Below are 27,120 nucleotides of genomic sequence, written 5' to 3' on the forward strand. Positions count from 1 at the left end.
TTGCTAGTTATCTAAAATTACTCCTCATGTTCCCTAAAATTATAGCATATTTTTTGTATTACAAAGAATCTTTGAATTTGCCATCAATATAAATAAAAATATTGCTGTCTGAAAATTTTTATTTTATGAAGAAACCTAAATGGTAACTTAATTTCTATATTTGATTTTTTTAATATAATTCATATACATGTGTTTATGTGAATGATATAATTGTATTTTAACTGTTGATCAACGAGATAAGCGGTGAAACTACATTGGGGTGAGGGTGTGCAAATGTGCCACTCACTTTGGAGAAATTTCAAGTGAGGTATATAAATTTTGCATTTGCATCCCCTACCTTCGATATTTTGCATTCTTTGGATTAACTAAAAATTATTTGGGCTCAAAAGCTTGTTAAGTATGTAATATTTTAAGGATCCAATCACATGCAGTATTTTTTGTGAAGTGAATGGGAAGTGGTGTGACCCTAATCGTCCATTCTATCTAATGGTTGGAAAGAGAGAGTAGTACAAAAAATCTTATTATCTGCAAAGTACATAAACTTTTTTCCTATAATAAAAAATTTCTTGACAATTTAAATTATAAATTATTTCATATGGATGGATTATTGTATGAAGTCCCACACATCCAACCACTGTAATTATGAAGTAAGAGTTTTATAATTTAAATTGCGAAGTAGTTTTTTATTGTACACAAGTTTATGTACTTTATAAATGAAAAAAAATTTTTGTGCACCCCTCTCTTCCCAACTATTAGATAGAATGAATGGTTAAGATTACCCCACTTCCACTTCACCAAAAATACTGCATGTGATCCAAATCCGACTTAAGTCATCTGTTCGATCTAAAGAAACCTTTCACCGTACATCAATTAATACCTTTCAAAATAATCTCACAATCCTTTTTTTTTTTTTATAGAAGCGAAACATATTATGTTTACTATTTTTATTTTCGTTTTTTTTTTCAAATATTTTTGAAACCTGCATCGTCAGCATTTTTTTAAGAAAAATTAACAGATAACAGAAAGATTATTGTTGTTATTGATGATGATGATGATGATGATATTGAAAGTCTTGGTCTCCTTAATTTAAAACATAACATAATGTCCCCAGTTATTATTAAATCAACTTGGTTGTAGTATAGAATTTGATCAAATATAGAGGTAGTTTGACTTAAGGGTTTAACAATGATAAATTGTATCAAGCGATCTGGCGTAATGGGCCGCGAGAACAAGATAATGCTGATTATTAGGGTTGGGTAGTGATGTGATTTAGTTTAATGCTAATAATTAGATGCATATTGATGCCAACTCATCTTTGCTATATATATTGCCACTTGATCATTTTATAAATTTTCTTCTTGTCCTCATTTGCTTAAGTTTTTCTTCCCCAGACAAATGTCACTTTAGTCGGCCCAAATATATTCAAGAAAACAAAATATTGTTGAAAACTCATGGATTCATAATAATAATATAATAATGAAAAGAGAAATGGATTACTTCGTCATTGATAAAAGATAAAGCATTATATGCTTTCTTTAATGAAAAGAGACCATGACTAATTGATTAAAATGAAAGGAGACAAAAGATAAATTCTATCAGAAATGAATTGATTAATTCTATTGAAGTAGTAATTTTTCCCTATAAACAGAGTTATTATTGTGTGTGCATGTTTCCTATTACAATACTACTTTGGACTATGCTTATAGCACGGCGTCAGTGGTTACACGTCAATGACTAAATAAAACTAACCCAAAAAAAGAAAAACACACATACAAGTATGACCCTGAACCCTTATACATAAATGGCAGAACTATAACACACCAACATGATTCCTAAAAACACAAGTTGAACAATTTATAACATTTTGCACCTGACAAAGAAAGGAAAGTATTAAGGATCAAAGAAGATAAAATAAAATAAAAAGTAAATTTTTAAAATAAAATACTCCAGTGGAAGAACACTAAAAGAGATTTCTAGGAGCGATATTGTTTAGTTGAAATTGGTTATATAGGACTGACCATTTGTAATCTACCTCAAACAATTGTTGCTGAGCTTTTTTCTGATGTTCCATCATTTCAGTCTTTGCTTTGGTCACGCTATCAAACTCATTCTTGAGCTTTATGATTTCTGCTCCACAATTCTTTTTTTTGTCTTGAAGAGATGATATCTTAGCCTCACAATCTTGTCTTTCGTTCTCCAACATAGTCATATGCTCCTTCAACTTAGCTTCCTTCTCTTGAGTTTCATTTATAAACTTGGGAAACTTGTTGATGGTGGCAAAGGCTGACTTGAAAGAATATAAAATGCTTGGAAAGTCTTGGAGCAAAGACTGTATAGTAGCTTTAAGTTCATGAGATAAATTTTCATCTTCAAAAGAAAGGCGAGACAAGAAGTTGAGAGAAATAAGAAAGCGAAGGCTGTTGGATTCTGAGGTTGCTATGTCCTTAAGAGGCATTTTCAGACAAGCTTGTAAGTCTGCAAGGGCCTTTGCCACAGTTTCATCATCTTCCTCTGTTTGGTTGACCATGCTTTGCTTCTAAATAAGTAAACCAATGAAATTAAGCAATATGTAGAAGTTAAGTTACTGTTTTAATTAATGAATAAGTCATCAAAGTCTTCAACTCCAATTCAAAAAGCTTAATATCAACAAAGTACTAGAATTAGCTCACATGTGAAAATGCTTGAGGAAGGGAACTAATCAATGAACTTTGGGCTGAGCTTTTTGGTTCAAAATTAGTTGATGAAGAACCTTCTTTAGCATTTCCTGATGTAGAACCATCAAAGCTTCCTTTAACATACTGCACTACAACAAAAATGCATTTAAGTTTCAGTCACTGAGCACTTGTATAAGTAAACTAAGGTGCGATTACATTTTTCTTTGATATATTCTCCTCTTCAACTCCCTAGTTTTTGGGCTCTTCAATACTCTATATAGCAAAGAAAAATGAAAATAAATTGCTATCTATGATATTTAATATATGGCAAAGCCATATGTTTAAAGCATTACTTTGATTTTCTCATGAATTTCATTATTACTCATTTCAATTTCTCTAAGATATTGTTGTTGGTTTATCAAAATTGATTCCCTTACCAACCATTTATGCACATACTAATGAATATATAGTCAAAGTAAGAAGGCTTAGCATGAAAAAAACAGCCATTGGTAAATGCTTTTACAAACATACACATAAAACAAAGACGTGAGCTTATCATAGTTATAGTTCATATATAGTTGTCTTATGTAGAAGAAGCACTAAATAATTATGTGGCAACTACTCATTAATCAATTCAGAATATGTTGGTGAAAATGGATTCGTTAAAACTAAGCATTGTTTCCTCTCTTTTTTTATATTATATTTTGTTCCTTTTTTGTCCACTACTAGGCATTGTTTCTTTGAGACAATAATAAGTAACACCAAATCCGACAAGATTAGTTCATATTATGTCATGTATAATAGGAGTATAGGACAAGACATGGCAAGGGTGCAAGACATATATAGATTGAAGATGCATACCATAATTGTGAGGTTTGATGATGAAATCGGCAACATATATAGATTTGTTAGTTCTAACCTATGAAGAAAGATGCCCATTCTTTGATTTAGCCAGAACTTCAATTTCTTTTAAATGATTTGTTTTAGTGGCTTCTTTGCTATAATCTCTACCAGTTTCACTATTATCTTCAAATCCTGATCGCATTGCTTGATGAGTTTGGAAATGGGAAAACTAGTTTAAAGTCCTATGGAAGCACTTTAAATACGCTGAGGTCCCATAAATTTAAGAAATAGCTGCCAGGTCCTTAGGGACCTAAGGGTGAATAAGTCTGAAAGTGAAATTACCCATTTGCCCTCTATTTGAAATATGAAAAATCAGTCTGCTTCCCACTAACCCACGAAACTGAAAATGACTGTGTCTTCCTCATTCTGTCGTGCTCCAGAGCTAATGGCCGAGCACTATTCTCGCGGTCGCATTCTATCGGAGAAGACCGTCACACCGTTAGAGAGTGAAAAACTCGAAGGAGTAAAGAATGAGAGTTGCTCGCTCCTGCTTCAGTGACTCATATTTACCCTAAGCGCCATTATCGGACTGTCTCTATCGTCCTCTGCCGCCATCTCGCCACCACAGGTTCAACTGCTATTGATTATACGTTTTCTTCTACCATTATTCCTTTCTTTGTTCTTTTCTTTGTTTTAGCTGGTATCTCGATTGTGACTTTAATTTTTTGCATCTCCGTTTTCGCACATAACTATAATTCTTTATCTTTGTTTTTTTGCTCGTATGTCGGTTTTCTTCTCACTATAATTCACCGTCTTTGTAATCCTCCTCAGCCTGCACCTGGCCATCCTCAGCAGAATCCCTACGTTTCTTCTTCTCCTCTTTCTTTGCAGTTTCCACCTGATCTGATTCCTTGCCAACATCAGCTTGTAGAGCAGCATCATTGTCCCCACTTCTCTCTTTCTTCTTTTTCTTCTTTTCTTTCTTTTCTTCAGCAATAGGAAGCTCTTGCATTTTCTCATCCACAGACGCACCGTGAAAAGCTTGACCAAGAGTAGAATCAAGTCTACACAAAACAGAAAACTCCAACACATAAAAAAAAAATTGTGGTGCATCCTTTCAGACATAGCAAATGAAGAAAGCCTCCAACTCCCTTCTTCCAATCTTTGTCATAGCTTTCTATCTTTGGCTTTCCTTTAGTTGAACCAACAAGTCTACCTAGTTCACTGCCTTCAAGACTCCTTAGGCGTGCTTCAAGCTGTGTGAAAGTATATATAAGAAATGGTAGCAAGTGACAACAAAAGTAAGAGAACTAACTAGAGAATAGCACAAGCACTTTGGCTTTGTTTTCTAATCCTATTGAATTATGTTGACCAAGTCCAAGAGCATCTTCCATAATCGCCAATGCTGTCTTTACAGCAAGTGATTGAGAAATTTTACCCTTAAAGTTTTGAGCAGCCTGACTAATTAATGATGCATAATAAATAAGCCCATATTTTGGGGTAGCATGCTTAGTCTTTAGGGCCCTAAAGAGAGCCTTTTCAGAACCAAGTGTCTGTACAGTACTCCCTGGCAGCTTTATAAGATTGAGGAAGTTACCACCATGGGCAATAAGGCAAGCATCAACAAGCTTCCCAATAAGAGCAGTCAAATTGGGTGCAATAGTGTTCATCCTGCTCTTAAGATAATCATATAGTTGTGCTCTGTACTCTGAAAGAGATAAAACCTGGTCACACAGTTCTCTAATGTTTATCAAGTCAAGCTTACCAAGTATATTTCTAATATGTTACAAAAGTGTAGCTATGCATGAGATTTTTGTAATTACTTAAGGCGCGTATTTGCATGTTTCAACTTTCAACTACTCCTCTTGCGTTTTATAATTTTATTGTGGTAAGTTTAACTTCCAATTCTGCTTAAAAATATGTAATTTTAAATATGGACGAATTTCTCCATTGACGACAACTGCTTTCTTTATTGACACAGCTATACGCTGTATTAACCAAAATCATTTATTCCATGAATGAAAACTAATTACTTCAATGACTACAACCATAAACTCCATTGACAAAAACAGTATGCTCCATTGACTAGTGAACTGTCATAACTAGTGAACCGTCATGCCTCTGTGACTTGTGTTTTTTTCTTATTAATAAACAATACTAGTACAGAAATCTGAGTTGGAACTTAGTAATGACTAGTATGCATATATCTCTTTTCAACACATGTAATTGAACTTTTCTATTTGTTTTCCAGATAAAGGAAGATGAAAGATAAAGCAAAGACAATAGTGAAGAGATATACTGTACCATTTCATATGCGCTGCTCTCCTAGCCAATTTGGTGAAGTGGCAAAATATGTTAAGAAAGATGAGAAATTACAAAAAAGGGTTGAGAAGCTAAGATTCCATAGGCTTCTTGATGTGTCTTGTAAAAAAATTCAAAGAGATATTTGTGGAGAGTTGATGCGTGCCTTTGACCCCCCAACTCGTGAAATATGCATAAGGGAGAAAATCAAGCAAATGAAGGCCAAGGATGTGAATGACTTGATGAGCTTACATAGTGAGGGTAAGCAGATTACTGGGGATGTCAATGTGAATGATAGAGCTTTTGAGAATTTGAGAAATACTTACTATAAAATGCCTTACAAAGAAATAGCTGAAATAATTATATCTGAAAGGAGGTAGCTAAATTTGAGTTACTTTTTGTAATGTATGCATTGGGAACCTTGCTATTACCAACCGCAAGTCTTGAGGTTAGCGACCGTATATTGAAGGTCGTTTATGAGACACAAAAGAAACCAAGCACATATGATTGGGGTACGTTCATTTTTAATGAACTTTACAAGGAGGTAGAAGACTACAAGAAACAACTGAGCAAAGGGAAGGGAAGGATGAGGAAGAACATTGGGGGATGTATCTACTTTCTAATGGTAAGTGTGTGTTCAATTTACATTAATCCAAAGTGATAGCCTTTCAAAGTTTTCCATGTAAAAGTTTTATGTTTATACTGATTTGTCAAGTTTTTAGGTATGGGGCTTCCAGAATTTTCCAGTTGGCCAAGGTTGTCCAAAAGCCATAGATGCTCTGAAATATTAGGACAATGATAAAGTGAATATAAGAATAAAGTTGGAGAAAAAGAGAAATCGAGGCATCTTGCATGAGCCAACTACTGTACATAGTAGTTCATCTACCAAGGTGTATCAAGAATCGGCATTTGTTCACCCGGTATGTATAAAATAGAGTACAATGGATAGATATATATGGTCTTATTTATGCACTGAGTCAGTAATTGTCTTGCAGGAAGTAAGGAGGCTGTATGAAAAAGTGCTGTCGTTTGTGTCTGACATTGGAGAGGAGTTAATGAGCTTACAATCAATGTTGCTTGGACAAGGCTCAAGAGAGGAAGAAGGTGAAAAATCACAAGAGGAAGAAGATAATGATAAAGGGATAGATTCTGAGGGAAAGAATGAAGATGAAAAAATAGAAGAGGAAGGACTTATTGATGAGGGGACAGCTTTAGAGGAAAAAAATGAAGAAGAAAAATTAGAAGAGGAAGAATATAACGAAGAAGGAGCTGAACAATCAAAAGAGGAAGAGAATGAAGAAGAAAAATTAGAAAAGGAAGAATACAACGAAGAAGGAGCTGAACAATCAAAAGAGGAAGATAATGAAGAAAAAAAATTAGAAGGTGAAGATAAAGAAAAAGATGATGAACAGCGAGGTTCTCCTAAAGAAAAGGGCAACAATGACGATTTAAAAGAGGAAGAGGATAAGGAGGCAGGTGTAGGAGGGAAAGATTCTGTCGAAGACGAGGAAGGGAGAGGAGAAGAACAATCAAGTAAACATCCTAGAAGATCAAAAAGATATAAAAGATCTGCTGTGAAATCTCCATGGGTTAGAACTAATGTTAGAAAGAAGAGAAAAATGGATGAGAAGGAGCAATTATTTCAACTATGCATAACACCATGTGAGGAAGATGAGGGAGACAAGTAAGTCCCTATACTATGCCTAAAAATTGACTGACTAAAATATTAGTGACAATCTATTTAATTTTTCCTTCTTCTTCAACAGGATCATTGTAGATTTGTATAGCTACTACTTGACTCGTTCAAAGCTACAATGTTTTGGTGGAAAGAGATGGATTAGTGACAGGGTGATGTCAATGGTTGCTCAAACTTTGGTAGGTGACCAAAAGGAAAATGAAGGGAAAGTCTGGAGACATATCTTTAGTTCTGAGTTGATGCTAAAAATGATCAGCAACCCTTTGAAATGGACGGTAGATGACAACAAGGGAGAAATATTTCCTGAGTTTGTTGGATATAACATTGCTGATTGTGATTTCATTTTTGGCCCAACCCTTTTCCATAGTCACTGGTTTTGTTATGTCTTTGAGACCAAGAGTAAGAACTTCTATGTGTTAGATTCATTGGTCAGTAAGAGGGAGTATTTCCAAAGACAGCAGGAAGAGGAAGAAGAAGAGAATGTTGAGAAGAAGGGTAAGGGAAAGGAGAAGAAGAAGAAGAAGAAGAAGAAGAAGAAAGGACAACTGGATCCTAAAGAAATGATGGCAAGAGGATGCGTATGTCTATACTTGTCACTCAACATTACCAACATCTATATTTGTCGTTGTCTTCTTGATTAGTTGTAAATTAACATTACTAACATTGAAAGTCTTGAATTTACAGAGGAATTGCTTTCACTCTCTACTTCGTGCAGTCAAGCCACAATTGTTTGAGGATGACATTAGCAAGGACATTATATGGGCTAAAGTTCATGTGCAAACTGATACGTGAGTTCCTTTTATGTTTATACATCATTAAGCTTATATTTACATATGAAAAATTAATTTTACGTTATGTTTTTTATTTTGTTTTTAGCCATACTTGTGGGGTGCACGTTATGACATGGTTATAATTGTGGGACAACACTGTGGATAAGAATGGGTATACGATGCCAAAATACTCTGACATATGCATTCTTTGCTTTACATTTTCCTTCTTTCATGTACTACATATTTGTTGTTGTCCCTTATAAGACTTACTTGTGGTGCAGGATAACCTCTATAAGAAGAAGGTAGAACTCTTGTGGTGGCTACTGAGTCATCATAATAATGTAAAGGAGCCCGAAGCCATGTCCTTGTTAGAAGGATCCCAAGCGACAAGGAAAAGGAAATAGAAGATTTTTTATAGAACCTTAGGATATAATTTTATTGATCATCATATCCCTTTGTATAGTTAGCTCATTTTGTGTAGTTAACTTAGATAACGCTGGTTATAAAAGCTGATTACAAGTTTGTAAATGTGGCAGATAGTTTGTTTTATTAATTGCATGTCAACAAGTTGTTATCACTTTATTGACAAGTGTCTATAAGTACATTAACAAGTTAATAATTCACCATTGACAAGTAGTAATAACTATATTGATAAGGTTATAATTCGCCATTGACAAGTGCTGAGGTAGTAAGTGCTGTCATTTCCTTAGAAAATCAGCTAGTTAAATGAACTAGTTGACTACTTATCTTCAGAGATTGGCAAGTACTATTAACTATATTGACAAGGTAGTAATTCAACATTGACAAGTGCTGAAGTAGTAAGTGCTGTTATTCTCTTTAAAATTCAACAAGGTGCAAGAACCTGTTGACTACTTAGCTTTGGAGATTGATAAGTACTATTAACTATATTGATAAGGTAGTAATTCGACATTGACAAGTGCTGAAGTAGTAAGTGCTGTTATTCCCTTTAAAATTCAACAAGGTGCAAGAACCTGTTGACTAGTTAGCTTTGGAGATTGACAAGTATTATTAACTATATTGACAAGGTAGTAATTCGACATTGACAAGTGCTGAAGTAGTAAGTGCTGTTATTCCCTTTAAAATTCAACAAGGTGCAAGAACCTGTTGACTACTTCCATTGCCTATTGACAAGTGGATATAACTATATTGACGAGGTGTTAATTCTCCATTGACAAGTGTTGACGTACTTGGTGCTGTTAATCCCTATGAAAAAAAACCAGGTGCAAGAACTTATTGACTACTTGCCATTAGTCATTGACTATAAGGTATCACTTCATTTACAATTTATGCATTTGTTATTAACAAGTACTAAGACATTATGTACAATAAACTAAAAAGTAAACAAAAACAACTTCCATATATATATAAACAAAAAAATACACTTTTCTATAATATTTTCTAGCATGGATTAGGATTCTTGCAAGTCTTGGAGGTATGACCAATCTCATGGCATCTTCCACAATGATAAACCTTTTTGTTTTGGAATTGAGATTCCCTTCTTTTACTCTTTGGCCTACCAAGAGGCCTTCTAGTCATTGGTGGCTCCAAAAAGGTTTTGGTTAATAAATTTGTCACCGTCAATGCTTCTGGACGTGGACAGTCATGTGTGGCTATCGGCTTCACGCTGGTGGCATATATCTTTTCTTGAGTAGTAAACTTGTAACATTCATCCATAAAATTGTACACATTGCCATGAAGTAGCTTGATTGCTGCACAAGCATGTGTAAAAGGTATTCCACTCATTTGCCATGCTAAACAAGAGCATGTATGTACTGCAAGTTTAACATTCAAGTGTATTAGTCCATTAACTGATATAATTTGCACAGAGATCAAATTTTCTCTATAAATTTATGCATGTAAATTTTCAACTCTCATAACTTGCTCCATAACTTTTGCCTCAACGTTAGGCCCGACATCGTGTTTCCAATTTCCCATAGCTGCTTTGCTAGCAACCATCTTCTTTGCCAATTTCTCTCTATGCTCATGAATCAAGACATTAACATTGTGTTTTCTCTCTTTCACAATCCAAGCATTAAAGGATTCTGTAAGATTAGTTGTGATATTATCCCATCGTTTATATCCAAACTTGCATTCCATCAATCTACATCCCCTTGGGTTTCAACCCATTGTGCTAATTGTGGACAAAACAATCTTAGATTCCCCATTACAATATTAAATTTAGCCTCATGCCTTGCATAGGTAATTGCATCAAGTAATTTTAATGCATCATCTTTCATGTTGCTCGAGGTGTGCCTCTTACCTCTATTGATTTTCGTAAAGGCTGTGCTAAAATTTTCCTTCACATAACGATAGCAAAATGCATGTCTCTCACCACTACCAAATATAGCTTGCATGGTACCAATAATCGCATTATTCCGATCAGAAACAATTGTTAACTCCACTTATCTTGTTATGTCTTTGACATTTTGAAGAAACAAAGACCAATCTTCTAATGTTTCCCCACTAACAATGGCATATGCTACCGGAAATAAGTCATTGTCAGCATCATATGTACATGCTGACAGCATTGTTCCCTTATATAGACCACTTAGGTGATGTCCGTCTATATAAAGTATGGCTCGACAACCTCCTAAAAAACCAGATATAGAGCATCCATAAGCAATGAATAGCCTCTCAAATCTATTATTTAAGGCATTCCATTTTGCAACTGTCATCGGATCAGTTTCCATTAATCGATCACAAATCCAAGGGATTATGTTATAAGAATCTTCTGCACGACCATGTATTTCCCGCAATGCTTTTTCTCTTCCCCTATAGGCTTGACTGTAGCTCAATCGCACACCATACTCTCTATACAAGTCTCTTGCAAGTTCATTAGCACCTTTATCTATATTAGACCTTAGAGCATCAACCATGATTGATGATGTTAATTTTGACCTTATCGGGTGTGACACAATAAGGTTGTCTTATGCATTATGGGTGTGATCATTGTCGAATTTTGTAACCCTTAAAATCTCATTATCTTTCCCTATTGAATATGCTGCAATGTTCCATTCACAACCCTTCACCTTGCAATATGCAATGATCTTCTCTTTGTTATTCTTCTTAAATTGTATGAAAACTTGTGGGAGATGCTATACTTGTATAATGCTTGTCTAAAGGCATCAACATTAGGAAAAAACTGCCCTTTACCTACTAACAAATCCTTCCATTTCATAGAACTCATTTCAGGTATTGGTGTAGGTACCATTTGTACAGCACATGCCAATTCCGAGTCTTCAATCTCAAGATAGATACTTGGTGGAGAGAAAGAGCATCCATCTGAAACTCTCAATAAATTATCAATCCTGCATTCAATGACAACATTACAATTGTACTTTTCAACATATTTGCATTAACAAAAAAATTTATACAACTTACACATGTTGGTTCTCTAATGGGCAATCCATTAATGCTTCTATGGTGTCATTCCTATTTGTAACTACATACACATGTCCATTTTGTTTGTTATATTTGATCAGATGTTCTACTCCATCATCATCAACTAGATCTACAAGTGTGCTTGCATCAACATTGACTGTGAATTTTAACTGGATTATATTACTTTCATTCCCTATAATTGATGATATCATTCTTGTCAACTCTTCATATGTTGTTCCTTCCTTTATTGTTCTAGTTCTAACACTCCCCCCAACATATTGCATACTTCCTTGATCATCATTTTGAAAATGCCCCCCTATATGGAAAAAACAAAATATATGTTCTCCTGAAGAACTTGTCATCTTATAGGTCAACCTACACCACACACAGTATATTGACAACTAGACAATGTGTATTAACAACATATTTATCCACTATTGACAAGACGTAGTATTCATTAATAGCAAAGATTTTTCAACAAAACAAGCTTACCTCATATGCTTGGGAATAATATATAAATTGTCCTATATGAAAAAAAATAACATAATACATGTTTTCTAATAGTACTTGCATTATTACTGGTTAGCCTGCACAGTACAGTGTATTGACAACTATTTATATCATATTGACAACACAATAAAACACTATTAATAACATGTAGAGATATTCATATCAGATATTTGTCAATGGAACAGTGTTGCGCCAGATTATTCCATATATCAGCTATGCAAACTGAATGATCGCAGGTTTACCCAGAAAGCATTATCCTACCCTTAGACAATAATGAAATCATTAACGTACAAGAAATCATTTACCCAGCTAATAATGGATATGCTACTGTTGATCGGTAATTTACGTGATCGTTTACGGCCAACAATCGTTTACCTAGAAAATTTATTTTCTGCCGATGAAATGCTGCTGTTGCAGAAGAAACACTCCCAACTCACTTAGATGAAGACAACGGCTGTAATCATAGACGTGAGGAAGTGAAGATGATCCTACCATGATCAACAGTCATGGATATACAGCAACCTTCACTATTGCTGATCATGGGTTTCCTCAGACATGCGCGCGCAAGCAAAATCTTATTTTCAATACTAGAGGGCAAATAGGTAATTTCACTTTTAGACTTATTCACCCTTAGGTCCCCAGGGACCTGACAGCTATTTCTTAAATTCATGAGACCTCAGCGTATTTAAAGTGCTTCCATGGGACTTCAAACTGATTTTCCCTTTGGAAATAAATGTTCTGCTGAAATTGGCTACATAGCACTAACCACTTATAATTTGCCTCAAGCATTTATTGCAGAGCCTTTTTTTCATCTTCCACTATTTTAGACTTTTCTTTCCTCATAATCTCATAAGCTTTCTTGAACTCATGTATTATGGCATCCACTAACTTGCTCAAAATGTCAGTTACAACAAAGAAAGTATTGTCCATGTCCCCTGAAAGTACATTACATATAAGATAATCATAATTTCAAAATGCCCTTAAAAATAAATTTTTAGTATTTGACTTAATTGAACTCTTAATTAAGCATATCAAATTGTATAGAGAAAAAAATATTTTAAAAAACGATAATTAGGACTTATGACTTATATTGCCACTAATTAAAGACATAAAAATAAAATTTATATCTTTGTCTAAATAAAATTAGACTCCCCATGTTGAATCTACAAAAAAAAAATATTATCTCAATTCATGGTGTCATGAATGTTATAGGGATATTCTCGCAATATGAACAAATAGTTGAGGTTTGATTTTTAACCTTTGTTTATATGAAATAAGCCTAGTTCATACTTGAGGGGGTGAGGGTCTATTATTTATCCTCCATACATAAAAAATGATTAGTCTCGCATCTTGATAAAGAATACCCCTGGTCAAAAAGAACAAGAAGAAGAAGTAACTTTCTTGGGGAAAATTATGCTTTCTAAAATCACACCAAGAATTTTCTTTTGTTTTTTTTTTCTTGGGTGAAAACACATAAAGAGTATTATTTTGTAATTTAACAATGTAAGGGATAAATAAAAAAATCTATAATTTCTTTTCAATTAATTTTCTAAGAACTTGGCATTTCTTTTAGTTCGATAAGCCATTATTTTACATGTATTTTAATACATTTTAGAGCTTAAAAGTAATTGATTATGGCCTAAAATTAGGAAGAACTAGGCATTATTATTGCCTCACTTGTCATTCTTATTTGAAAGATTAGTAAAAAGGAACTAAAACAAGAAGAAATCAGGCTCAAAATAAGACAAAGCAGAACCAAGGCACAAAATGAGCCTTAAACAGGATTATCTTTCACGAAAGAAGCTTAGAAGGTAGAGAACCATTCACGAATGATGCTTGGAAGAGAAGCTTGAAACCTCTAGACAAGTTAGTTCATGGTTGAAGATTGAAGGGATTATTACTATTTGCGAATATGGTTACCTCGAAGATACTCAGAGTCTCTGTTCAAAACAATTCACGGTTGAGGGCATGAAGAAACCTCTTTTGTTCACAAATGAAGGGGTCTAAAAGAAAAGTTGAGGCCTTTGAACGAAACCAGTCGTAGATCAAAATAATACAAAGCTCAACTAGTCGCGATTGAGAGATAAAGAATGTGCTCGTCCATTTGCAGATGAAAGACTAAGCAAGAGAGATTGTCCATGTCTCACCCATGCTTGGATGATAATTGTGAAGGCCATGACTGTTTGCAGTAAAGATTAGAAACATGTGGTAGGCATTAGTTAAAACATAGGACAAATTTTAAGGCATAATGAATGAGAAAAACACAAAATTTTTAGCAAGATTCTCTAATAAGGCTGTCAAAATAATTAACAGGGAAGCTAGGTCTCCTTATAAAGGGATCTCATCACAAACAAGTGCCAAAGATGATGGAATAGGGAGCTCGAGGGTAGGATTTCTGATTTGGGAGTTGAACTTCTCTGTATCGTTTTCTATTTGCATATCATGTTGTCTATGGATTTGGGATTTGTTGAGTTTATTATGTTTTATTATTTCTAAATCCCTAATTAAGGTAAGGAATAGCTTGGCTAGAATGAAATTTCTCTTTACTCTATTTTTTATTCATGTTGTTCTTGATTGACTCATTTATGGATTTTAATGCAACAATTTCTGTTTTTCATATTATTATTTAAGATTGTTTGGCTTGCTACCTTGCTTTTATCTGTGGGTTTGCTCGATGCACTAGTAGGAGAAGAGTGAGCCAAGACTAAGGAGAACAGAAATAAATTACTATTTTTATGAATTATGGTGGCTTGGGTCGAAATGTGATAGGTTTAATTAGAGGTTTCAAGATATAGCAAAAGCTAATTTGACTCTAATTAAATAAACATTGATCTATAGAGTAAGGCAATAGCACACTCCTTTAAATTCAAACTTTAGCACCAAGAGGAGCAAATAACTATCTGCACCATCTAGAGCTTTATAGGTGTGCCTTGTTATAAGAGAGTGGCTAGGTGGATACTTCTCTTTCTTTGAGAAGTGGGGAAAGTGGGGTGAGACTAGATCATTGTGCTTCTAAAATGCAATGTTCCACTTAATGCTTGCAGAGCTAACTAATATTAGGCTATATTTCCCTTATTCTATTTTAGGCCTTGTCATTTGCCTCCTTTCGATCAGAGAGCCAAAATCTAGCTAGTCCAAACAAGTAATTAGGATAATTAAGTAATGATCGCCACTATAGTTGCTCAAGAATCTAATTTGAATAAGAGTAGGAAAATCCCGATAGGTGGACCCTAACCCTTGACTCTTGTTGATTGATTGAATTACCATTTATTTATTGCTTCTTTTTTTAATCACTCTCTTAATTAATTCTCTCAATATAATTCCCTCTTAATTATTGTTTGGTTTGTTAACCAGCAAATATCACTATCTACATCTACATTTGACTCCTGAAATACTCCAAAATTTGTGATTACATTGATCTTGTACACGTATAGGAGTGATCACTTTTCAATTAATTTTCTAAAAGAATATAACAACTACGTATCCAACTTTTGGATTAAGTACTTGAATCTCCTCATACAAGAATATTTAATTGAATGCATTATGATACAAATTATTGAAATTTAATTTGGGGAGATTAATTTTTTAAGATACAATTTTTTCTATAAAAAGTGTAAAATAAAAATAATATGCTAACGATATGAACTTCAAAACTATTTTAAAAAGTTAAAGGAATAAAATGTTAAGCATCTAATAAATCAAGTTTAGATACAACCTTAATTCTGTAATAAGTAAAAGGATAAAAATATCTTGAAACTCTTCCTCCACAAGCACATGGTCTCTTAAACTTCTTTTAGGAGAAATACTATCTCGAAATTTTTTAACAGTGTAATTTTATCCCATCATCAATGTTGATTGGTAGTTTACTCTTAGTTTGACTTTGAGTACCAAGTTGGCAACCATGTGGCATTTTTAAAACTAAAGAAAAACAGATCCAACATGCCTGGGCTAAAGTCATCTCTTCCAATTTCTTGTTTTTTTAGGCCTGAATCTCTTCCAATTATTTCTCACACAAATATTCTAAGGCAACAACAAAATTTATGAGCTAGATTAGAGGAACCCATTTCGAAAATGCCTATTAGTGGGGAAAGAAATTGCTTAAAAAGGCAAGGGAAAGCCTTGGAGATAATCTACTTATCTACAAGAGGTCTTCCAAGAATCTTACATCTAAAAGATAAAAGGAAGACCTTTTTGTAACCAACCTAAGAATCCAAATCTAAATAATTTTGCAAACCTGTGAAAGAATTGTGAACCCAAGTCTAACAAGTAAGTAGGCAAATTCTGAACCAAGATCTAAGTTCTTTCACAAGAAAAAAAATAAGAACTTAGATAGAACAAGCAAGAGCTCGAGTTTCAGGAAGAGCCTGACTAGCAAGGAGCGAACAATGCCAATCTAATCTGATGAAAACCCCAATTTACAAGAAGAAGATTGAAGGCGTGCTGCTGATGGAGAGAAGAGCACCACTAGCCACCGTGAAGGGGAGAAGAGGCTTGACAGATCTAAAGAAGGAGTGGTAGTCCTCTGGGTTTTGATTCTCGGCAGATCAAAAGGGTTCGATTCGCGAGAGGATTGACAGATAAAAGGGGTGCTAGATGAGACCATGAACCAATGTTCATGGGTTTGCTTCTTGAGCACATTAACATCAGAGATAGAGAAATTAGAGAGGGTTTTAAAGAGGTGTTGGTTCTAAACGATGAAAGAAGATAAAGAGCCAGAGAAGCTTTGATGGGGAGGCCACCTATTTTTGGTTTTTTTTTAATATTTTTAAAATGCTAGGTGTCTCCCATGTGGCGAATTAAGTCAAAGAAATGGTCAACCATCATGACAAGATAACATTTTACCAATTTAGAGAGTTCCAAAATAACACTGCTTTAAAAAACAATTTAGGGTACCAGGTGCCTCTAGAGGAAAAGTTCCAAAGCAATTTTTTTTCATTTTGTCCTTCTATAATGTACTCAATTGATAGAAATTATAAAATTAAGGCTTGGTTAATGATAGAGTATAATGATGTCATTCAATTTATATAACTAACCCACTTAGTGAGATAAGGTTTGATGTTGTTGTTGTATATGCTCAATTAAGGAGATCCAAATAAATGGAGATAGTATTTTGACAATTACTTATAATTACTTACCACCTCTTAACTATGAAATCAATGTCCTTTTATACCTGTTGTGAAATTAATACAAGAATTCTCTATGACTTCTAAACTAAATTATTGTGATTGCATGGTTGGTTTATTCTCTATATTTTGGTGGAGTGCTAGTAGAGGAACCCTAAAGCCCTTAGGAATTTCATGATTGATATATCACCTCTCTAAAATTATTGAAAAGTTTAACTTTTGGGGGCGACTATGCTGATTTTTTTTAAAAATGATTATTTGGCCCTTTCTTACCTAGTGAAAAGTCTAACTTATATTTTTGCTTATATGGAAAGGTTTAAATAATATAGAGTTGGCTTTACTCCTCCTACCTATTAGATAGGAGGCAAGCCAACTCTAAAAGGATATTGTGCGCTTAGTGTTCTCAAAAGAATTAAAAATTTCCAGGTACAATTGACAATTAGCAATAACAATCCTTTATCTTTATTTCATTTTTGTTAGGAAGTCAACTATGAATCGTAGTTGGATAAATGATAAATGAACCAATGATGAATATGACAATTTGGGTGAAGGAGTTTTTAGACTTAGCTAAAATGAATGTCATTTATAATAGTGGGAGGTTTTATTGTCCATGCGTGAAATGTTTGAATGATAGGAGACTAAGTATTACAGAAATATGCATGCACTTGATTTGTGAGGGATTTTGCAAAAGTTATACAATATGGGTATGGCAAGGTGAAGAAATGGAAAGGTAGAGGCTGAGAACATCACAATAGTGAAAGGTTGATGATGATAATGAAGATATGGTTGACCTATTAGAAGACATGATCCGTGATGTTAAAGAAGAGGCTTTTAAGCAATCTCATGCATACATCAATATGTGCAATGATGCGAAGAGGCTTCTATATCCGAGGTGCCAAAAATACCCATTATTGTCCATAGTGCTTGCAATTGGTATGCTTGAAGGCAAGATGTGAATGGAGTGACAAGAGTTTTATATAATTAATCAAGTTACTAAAAGACTTTCTCCTAGATCAAAATGTGCTGTTAGATTGATGTTATGATGCAAAGAAAATACTATGTCCATTGGGCATGAAATTTAAGAAAAGACATGTATACCCTAATAATTGCGTACTCTAAAAAAAGAGTTTGATGAGGATATAAAGTGTTTAGTATACAAGAGACTAAGGTATAAGGAGAATAAAGCTTTCATGAAGATGTTGTGGTATCTTTTAATAGTACCAAGACTCAAAAACCATATGCAGTGGGACATACCATGGCATATGGTCCATTTTGACTAAAAATGACTATTTTGCTCCTATATTTATGTCGTATATATGGTATTTATACATTTCTAAATGCTTTCATTGCACATAAATACATATGTTTTAGTGTTTTAACATGCTTTTCAAAGATTTTTGGGATCCCAATCATTTTGAATGATTTAATGTTCTATATTTTTAATATTTGTGATTTGTGGTAATTTAGGAGTTTAAGGACTCTTAATTACCTTAGTGTGCTAAGAGTGAGTACGATTTGATAATATCAAAGTGGACATTATAATTTTCCCACTAGTTCCATGCATTCCCATCAAAGCTTCTTTCTATCTCCTCGCTTTGTCTCAAATTATATGGTTTTTGAAGTATAGGTTTTAATAAAAGCATACTCTTAGTTTTACATATTTTCTCTCTTCCAAAGGATGGGACTAGATACACCAGAAACCAACGACTAATGTGTACTTACCATATTACATGATAATATATATATATATGTAAATAGACTAGCTTATTATGCTTGTAAGCTAAGCCATATAAAATATAAGTCTTGACTATGTAACTAAATAGATTTAATCAAAGGCTTGAACCTATCATAGGCCTATTTAGTAAATAGACTATGTGAGACCTGAAGTAGGTTGTTCCATAGGTCCCTAATAGGGGCCTAGCCTATCTTCACTCCTACTCTCCATACCACAAAAATGATTAATCTCTTAATTATCTCAACAAAATTATACTCCTAGTCTTTATTTAAAAAAAACAAAAGAAATATTTCTTTGTAACTCAAATAATTTATTTCTTTGCAGAGAAAAATAAAACAATAAAAGAAAGAAAAATTACAAAAATAAGAAAATCTCAATCACAAACAAAAGTTAGTTCAATTAGTAACTTATGTGGGATCAAATCTTGTTGCCAATTCAAAGACTTTATTGGTAATATATATTCTTTTTGGCTCTTTGCTACAAAGTTCTTAAAAACATGTCACATTACCATGCTAAAAAGTGGAGGCCGGGGGAATTTAGAATATAATATAACTAAAGAAGACGGAGAATTAAATTAAGCACGGGAACTGAAAAACTCGGGAACACCACTAAGCAAAAGCCAACCTGATTCGAGTCTCCTCTTCTGCAAAACAAGATTTTTAACTCGGCACCCAATGAACAGAAAAAAAAAACACTATTTAGTTGCTTATAGAGTTTAATTAAGAGTCTTGAAATGATTGAATTGAAGAAGCACATAGGAGCATATATACACACATAAAAGTACTTAACGATTGAATTGAAGAAGCAACAAAGACACATATTAAAACCAAACAGAACATTACCATGGTTTATGATGAGAAAGCTAGATCAACTTCTCCAAATAAGTGTTCGGCAGAGAAGCTGCAGGAGAACTCGGTGTAGTAATCTCTCGCACTTCCATTGAAAAGCTAATATATCTGACTCTTGTTTTTGTTCAAATATATAACACAGACTTTAGTTGTGATGATCTTTAATGTACAATTATTGTGTCTAAAGGAAAATAATTCACTAGAACAGCCACGACAAATGGGTCCTATGCTTTGTTGGCTCCCACCATGTGATTTATTTTTTGGCGCACTTTAGCTTTTCTACCCACTTCTTTTCCCTCCTTTTTTCTTAAAAGAAGACTTTTCTCACTGTCATAGTAAGAAAATTATTGTGCACCGATACATTTTATTAATATAACATGACCGTGCATTTAAGAAAATATAATTCTTATTAAAATCAATAGAAATAAATCCTTTATTATATTTTCATATTACATGGAATTTACATTGATGATAATTTTTATATAGTTATAATATTTCAAAGACCATATGATAATTTCAAGAAGGGTAAAGGTATAAATCTAGCCACTTGTTTTTTTCGAAGCATCTAGTAGTCTAAATTATCAGATGGTGTGAAATAAACTATGAACTTTAAAAAACAGAGTATCCAGTAACTTGTCGTTAATTTCAATGGACAGACGTTATGTGAGACCCATAATAACACGTGGCACTTCACGTCAACATGTATAAAGGTATAAATTTTGGTCACGAATTATTTCTCAAGGAACATTGGGTAGCTTGTATTATAAAAATGGATCATCCAACACCTTTCTATCAATTTTGACCAAACATAATTTATTTTTAGACTTATGAGGCATACAATGCATCAATCTCTCTAATTTTCTTGCCTTCATTCTTAATTTCAACTTAAAAAGAAGAAGTTCAAACAGTTCTTATTTGAAAACATTCACAAAGACGATACCAAGAAATAATTCATGGCTAAATTAAACTAGAATCAAGCTTCTCTCATGCATAGTAAAATCAAGCTTATATTTCATTGGCATCTTTATCATGAATGCCTTCAAATGAGAGCTCTTTCAACCTCTTCTTCTTAAGTTAAGATTGAGAACAAAAGTAAAAAGATTGGAGAGATTGGCACATTAATAGTGAGTTACTAGATGCTTCATTTTTGGAAATTTATAATTTATTTCGCACCGTCTAATAGTTTAAGCTACTAGATGCTTCTGAAAAAATAGTACATGACTAAATTTGTTACTTTACCTATTTTACGAAAAATTATGAACGACAAAACATGTATTAACAATAATAATAATTCCTATTTAAGATTTATGCATGCCTTTTCACATTCTTACTATATCAAAGCATCATATATTCTTTTATATATATATATATATAAAGGTGAAACAAGAAGTTGAGAGCATTATGAAGGCGAAGACTATTGGAATGATCTGAAGTAACTATGTCCTTAAGAGGCATCTCCGGATAAGCTTCCAGATCCACAAAGGCTTTTGCCACTAGCTGATCATTCTCAATGTCTTGAGAAGGTCTATTATGGTTTTCTTTTTATCTCTTATGCAGATGGAATCCTAACCCACACAAGCTTCTTCAAATTATCTGGACAACCAGCTTTAGGAAATTTAGTATTGTTGTCATAAAACACGTTCTATTTTATTAATAGCATTTGACCTTTATTCCAAAAATCATAGAATAAATATTGCGTAGCTTGAATTTTATACACAGGAGATACATATAGAGGCTTGCCTCCAGGGACAGATCTGTCACGGTAGCAAATGACACCAGCGTGGAGACCAAGAGTGAGCATTATGAGGCTGGGTCACATGGCAATCATGAGGGACACGTGGCAATGGAAGAGAGGCCACCAGATAAGACAGAGAAGTTTGTTAGAAGAGGCTTGAGAGAGCGCAAGAAAACGTGGAAGGTGAGAGCAAATGAAGGTATATGACCAAGGGAAGGACGTCTGCAGGGGTGTGGAAAAACTAAGTGATTACTGCCTTCTGTATGAACTTTCTTCTTCCTGTACCTGGCTCTTTCTTTCGTCCTTTCGAATCTTTTCTGTTGCTTTCGCTATTTCTTGTAATTGTCAGTGCTTGTCTGCTTACTTTTAGAATCTTCCATTGTACTGAGGCTGAGAACAATACATATAAATAATATCGCACTGATTGATAACTTGTTTGTCTTGAATTTCCTTGACTATCTCGCAGTGACCGTGACAAATGTGCTTCCATTGAGAGACTTGATGGCTGATCGCTCGAAGATAGCAGAATTGGCGGCACCAATTAAGAAACTCAATGACTTAGGGGAGCATATAGATTTTGCTTATACTTACCGTATGGATAAGTTTGAGACCAGTATTGATGAGATGGCGACGGCAATGACAGCATTATCTGCGAATGTCGCCAAACTTGCTCGGAAGAGAACCATCGAGTCTTCGAACTCAGAACAGGTCACTGCTCTAAATCTGAATCATCAACTAGTGTAAGTGAAGCATGCCAAGATTGATTTTCCCTGATTTGATGGCTCCAATCCATTGAATTGGATTTTCAAGGCTGAACAGTATTTTAGTTATTATAAGATGAATGAGGCTCAACGAGTGACTTTGGCATCTGTGTATATGAAGGGTGATATGGTACCATGGTTTCAGATGATGAGGAAGACGCACCAAGTTCCAACATGGTCTGCACTGGCTAAGGTGATTGAACAGCAATTCGGCCCAAATCAGTACGAGAATCCGAGGGCCCAACTTTTTAAGTTGACTCAAACAGGATCAGCCCAAGAATATCACACAAAGTTCATGATGCTTGCAAATCGGGTTGAAGGATTAATGGGAGAAGCTCTTCTAGATTGTTTCATCAGTGGGTTGCGAGATGATTTACATCATGAAGTACTATCCAGGGAGCCTACGACATTATCCAAGGCCGCGGCTCTGGAATGACTCTTAGATGAAAAGACAGCAGTGACAACCTGTGCATTTCTGAAAGGGCGGAGCACCATTACCTCTGTGCTTGTGACGTCAAGGGGGTCGCCTACAATAACTGGTTTTAGTGGAATGACTGCAGCTAAGGTGAATTTACCTCCCTTATTATCGAAGCCCAACACAAAGCCTCTCACTCCAGTTAAGAAGTTGACACCGGCAGAGATTCAATTGAAACGTGAGAAAGGGCTTTGTTACATTTGCAATGAGAAATTTTCAGCTTCTCATCGATGCCCTAATCGTCAATTAACAATGCTGCATTATGAGGCAGAAGAAACAACTGTCAAAGTGACAGTAGAAGAACTAAAGGAAGATCAGAACCAAAGTACAAATGAGGTGGTGGAATTACACCATCTTTCTATGAACACTTTGCATGGCACCCCGAGTAAGTGCACTATCTGATTCAATGGCAATATTTTAGTAACTAATGTTTTTATTATGCTTGATGGTGGAAGCTCAAATGATTTTGTGCAACCTCGAATTGTTAAACACTTGAACTTACTTGTTGAATGTGTTACTCCATTTCGAGTAACGGTTGGAAACAATTAGTACATGCAAGGAGACAGTATTGAAGGGAATTACCTCTGATGATTCAAGGAAACAAGATAAGAGTCTCAGCATTTGTAATGCCTGCAACTAGTTATGATGTGGTTTTGGGATCATCGTGGTTAGCTACTTTGGGTCCACACATTACTAACTACATTGCCGCCTTCATCAAATACTTGACTGACAAAGGTTGGGTTACATTACAAAGGGAACAAGCTGAGTTTCCCATTGAGGTTCAACTAAATCATTTAATCCATTTTCGAGGTACTGGTTTTATAATGGAACTTTTCACTTTACAGTGGCACAACACAGAACCAGAGCAAGACATTGAGTAGTTACAATTGCCAGAGGATACCTGAGGACCTTTCCATGTTGCTACAACAACATAAGGGGGTGTTTATTGTTCCCAAAGGGCTACCTCCTCACAGAACACATGATCATGCCATCAATTTATAGCCAGGTGTTGGACTTGTCAAGGTGAGGCCCTATCGGTACCCTTTCAGCCAGAAAAGCCAAATAGAAGCCATGGTAGATGAGATGTTGTCAGTGGGAATAATACAGCCCAGCACAAGTCCTTACTCAGCTCTTGTCTTATTAGTTAAAAAAAAGATGGCTCCTGGAGGTTTTGCACTGATTATAGAACCTTGAATGTAGTGACAGTCAAGGACTCATTTCCAATACCCACAATAGATGAGTTGTTGGATGAGTTACAGGGTGCTAATTATTTTTCAAAGCTGGATTTACGCTCTGGCTACCATCAAATATTGGTTTGTAAGGATGATCAACACAAGATAGCTTTTAAAACGCACCATGGCCACTACAAATGGCTTGTGATATCTTTTGGACTCACAAGCGCTCCAGCAACTTCCAGTCCTTGATGAACGAAGTGTTTAGGCCATTCCTACGACAGTTTGTATTGGTGTTCTTTGATGATATCTTGGTGTACAGTGGTGATTGGGAGTGTCACTTACAACATCTAAAGCAGGTCTTATGTTGCTCATTCCAACATCAGCTTTTCGCTAAGCTATCCAAATGTTCCTTTAGCCAAAGGAAGGTTCAATATTTAGGACATATTGTCTCCGGTAATGGAGTAGAAGTGGATGATGAGAAAATTCAAGCTGTGCGTGACTGGAATACTCCCACGAATGTGTCTCAACTAAGAGGATTTTTGGGCTTGAAGGGATACTATAGAAAATTTATCAAAGGTTATGCCAACATAGCACAACCCTTCATGGGTTTGAATGGTTCGAAAAGGCACAAATAGGATTTGAGCAGTTGAAAAATACTGTCATATGAGCACCCACCCTTGCCTTACCTGATTTTTCCCAGACTTTTGTTGTAGAAACTGATGCATCTGGATGTGGCATTGGTGCAGTTCTTTCACAAGAGGGCCATCCCATAGCTTTCTTCTCTAAGAAATTGTCTCCATAAATGTAGGCTCAATTAACATATGTGAGGGAATTACATGCAATCACAGAGGCTGTGGCAAAATTCAGACATTATTTATTTGGCCATTTTTTTATTATTCAAATAGATCAGAAAAGTTTGAAGCACTTGGCAGAACAAACCATTCAAACTCCTAAACAGGAAGCTTGGTTGCCCAAATTGCTGGGGTATAATTATATCATTGAGTATAAGTTGGGGAAAAACAATCAAGTAGCAGATACACTATCTCGTTCTTGTTATATGGCTCTTAGTGAGGTGATACCGATTCTAACTAACATATTGGAAGCAGAATTAAAGAATTCTACTGTGGTACAAAACCTTATTTCTAAGTGGGAGGCAAATCTAGGAGTGATGCCAGAATATAGTATACGACAAGGATTGCTATATTGGAGGAATAGATTATATATACTTGCTGAATTGAAATCTATAGTCAGACAGCTGATGGAATTGTACCATGCCTCACCTGTAGGTGGACACACTAGTTTGCATCGAACCCATGCAAGGATTGCAACTCACTTCTTTTAGATGGCCATGCATAAGGACATAGCTGAAGTTATTCGCCAATGCCAGATCTGCCAAAAAGCTAAGGTATCATAAACTCATCCAAGTGGATTATTAAATCCCTTATCGATTCCTCCATAAGTTTGGGAAGACATAGCCATGGATTTCATTACTGGCTTACCTCCATCTAAGGGTTATTCAGTCATTATGGTTGTCGTTGATTGGTTATCAAAGTATGGTCATTTTGTTTCTTTAAGGAATACTTTCACTAGTCAGCAAGTAGCAGATGCTTTTATCTCTAACGTTGTCAAGTTGCATGGGCTTCCCAAGACTATAGTGTCAGATCGAGACAAGGTTTTCATTAGCCACTTTTGGCAACAATTGTTCAAGTTACAAGGTTCCCATCCGCATGAGCACGGCATATCATCCTCAAATGGATGGCCAAAGTGAAGCACCCAATCCGTGTTTGGAAATGTAGTTAAGATGCTTTGTATTCGATGAACCTAAACAGTGGATTAATTTCCTTCCTTGGGCAAAATATTGGTATAACACATCCTTTTACTTTTTCATTGGCATGATCCCTTTTAAAGTGGGAACCATCTTGGGTACTCATCACCCTGATGAGCACGGACCACATCCATATTAAAAATCTGAATGGTCCAGATTTAAAGAAATAATTTAATATTTTTATGTTATATTTTTAAAAATAAAAATTTATAAAAATTATAAAAAAGTATTAATAAATATTTTTTTGACTAATCTAGTCTATATTTAATTTAGAGTGTCTAATTTAATATTAAAAATTTTATATTTTTACATATTGACTATTCAGATGTATTCTGTACAGTTCAGATTTAAAATTTTTAACTTGTAATTTTTTTAGAAAATATTTTTTAAAAGTTATAATTAAAATGTTATATAGTTTATTTTTTAATATTGTATTCTTCAAAATAAAAAATAAAAACTTTAAATTTGGACCTTACAGATAAACACTTAATATTGAATATGGACTGTCCAGAATACATGTAAATAGTCAATTTAAAAAGTTATAATATTAAATTAGACCACCTAAATTAAATCAATACTATTCAGATTGATGATGAATCTATTTATAAAAAAATTATAAATTTTTATTTTAATAAATATAAATTATAATTATAATTATAATTAAAAAATATGGACCATTCAGATTTAATTTGAATGGCCCAGATTTATTTTTATGGATGAGCACCGAAGACGGACCCTTTTAAAGTGTTATATGGACATGAACCTCCCTCCATGCTTCCTTGTACTTTTCCTATTGACGTTCCCTATGATGGACAACAACAACTTCAAAAACGTGATGCTGTTTTAGTACTATTGAAAGCCAATATGTCACGTGCTCAAGAGAGAATGAAAAGATTTGCTAACAAAAGAAGGATTAAGGTGCACTTCGCAGTCCGTGATTATGTCTTCCTTAAACTTCAGCCTTACCGTCAATCATCTGTGCATCACAGACAACATCAAAAGCTTGCTTTGAAGTACTTTGGACCCTTCATGGTCCTTGAAAAGATTGGTGATGTAGCTTATCGTCTTCAACTTCCTGATTCTGCTAAAATTCATCCCATTTTTCACGTTTCTCTCCTTAAGAAACGTGAAGGTTCACCAGCAGATCAGTATGTGCCTCTTCCTTTGCTCTCAAATGATCATCGTTTAGTGATGTCTCCTACTGCTTAAAAATGCTAATTAATTATAATAGGTGTATGAAATGCAGTACCCCATGCAAAGGCTTACA

The 27,120-nt window shown here is 34.5% G+C and overlaps 1 protein-coding gene across 4 annotated transcripts; it reads right to left on the reverse strand.

Moving 5' to 3' along the window:
• Positions 1 to 1,674: 1,674 nt before the first annotated feature.
• Positions 1,675 to 20,001, reverse strand: LOC129302340 (SWI5-dependent HO expression protein 3-like). 4 transcript variants are annotated; one of them, XM_054941147.1, is made up of 4 exons: positions 3,516 to 3,767; positions 2,670 to 2,798; positions 2,033 to 2,536; positions 1,675 to 1,870 (listed from the first exon to the last, which is right to left on the reverse strand). In XM_054941147.1, exons 1-4 carry the CDS (start codon positions 3,591 to 3,593, stop codon positions 1,811 to 1,813), a joined length of 771 nt encoding a protein of 256 aa, XP_054797122.1. In that variant the 5' UTR covers positions 3,594 to 3,767; the 3' UTR covers positions 1,675 to 1,810. The 4 variants fall into 4 exon arrangements, with proteins under 4 accessions (XP_054797122.1, XP_054797123.1, XP_054797124.1 ...); XM_054941148.1 differs by having other exon boundaries at positions 1,827 to 1,870; positions 2,019 to 2,536; XM_054941149.1 differs by lacking the exon at positions 3,516 to 3,767 and adding an exon at positions 19,877 to 20,001 and having other exon boundaries at positions 1,827 to 2,536.
• Positions 20,002 to 27,120: the final 7,119 nt, after the last annotated feature.

This window comes from Prosopis cineraria, unplaced genomic scaffold (genome assembly GCF_029017545.1).
Source record: "Prosopis cineraria cultivar Desert tree isolate PC_DT_omini unplaced genomic scaffold, ASM2901754v1 PC2, whole genome shotgun sequence".
In the NCBI taxonomy this organism is placed as follows: domain Eukaryota; kingdom Viridiplantae; phylum Streptophyta; class Magnoliopsida; order Fabales; family Fabaceae; genus Prosopis; species Prosopis cineraria.

Bases quoted from the DNA above. Each gene is read 5' to 3' on its own strand.
- LOC129302340 (XM_054941146.1), bottom strand. From the start codon at position 3,593: ATGGGCATCTTTCTTCATAGGTTAGAACTAACAAATCTATATATGTTG. The intron at 2,799-3,515 runs GTATGCATCTTC...GTTGTAGTGCAG, and splicing joins CATCAAACCTCACAATTATG to TATGTTAAAGGAAGCTTTGA. The intron at 2,537-2,669 runs GTGAGCTAATTC...TTACTTATTTAG, and splicing joins TTCCTCAAGCATTTTCACAT to AAGCAAAGCATGGTCAACCA.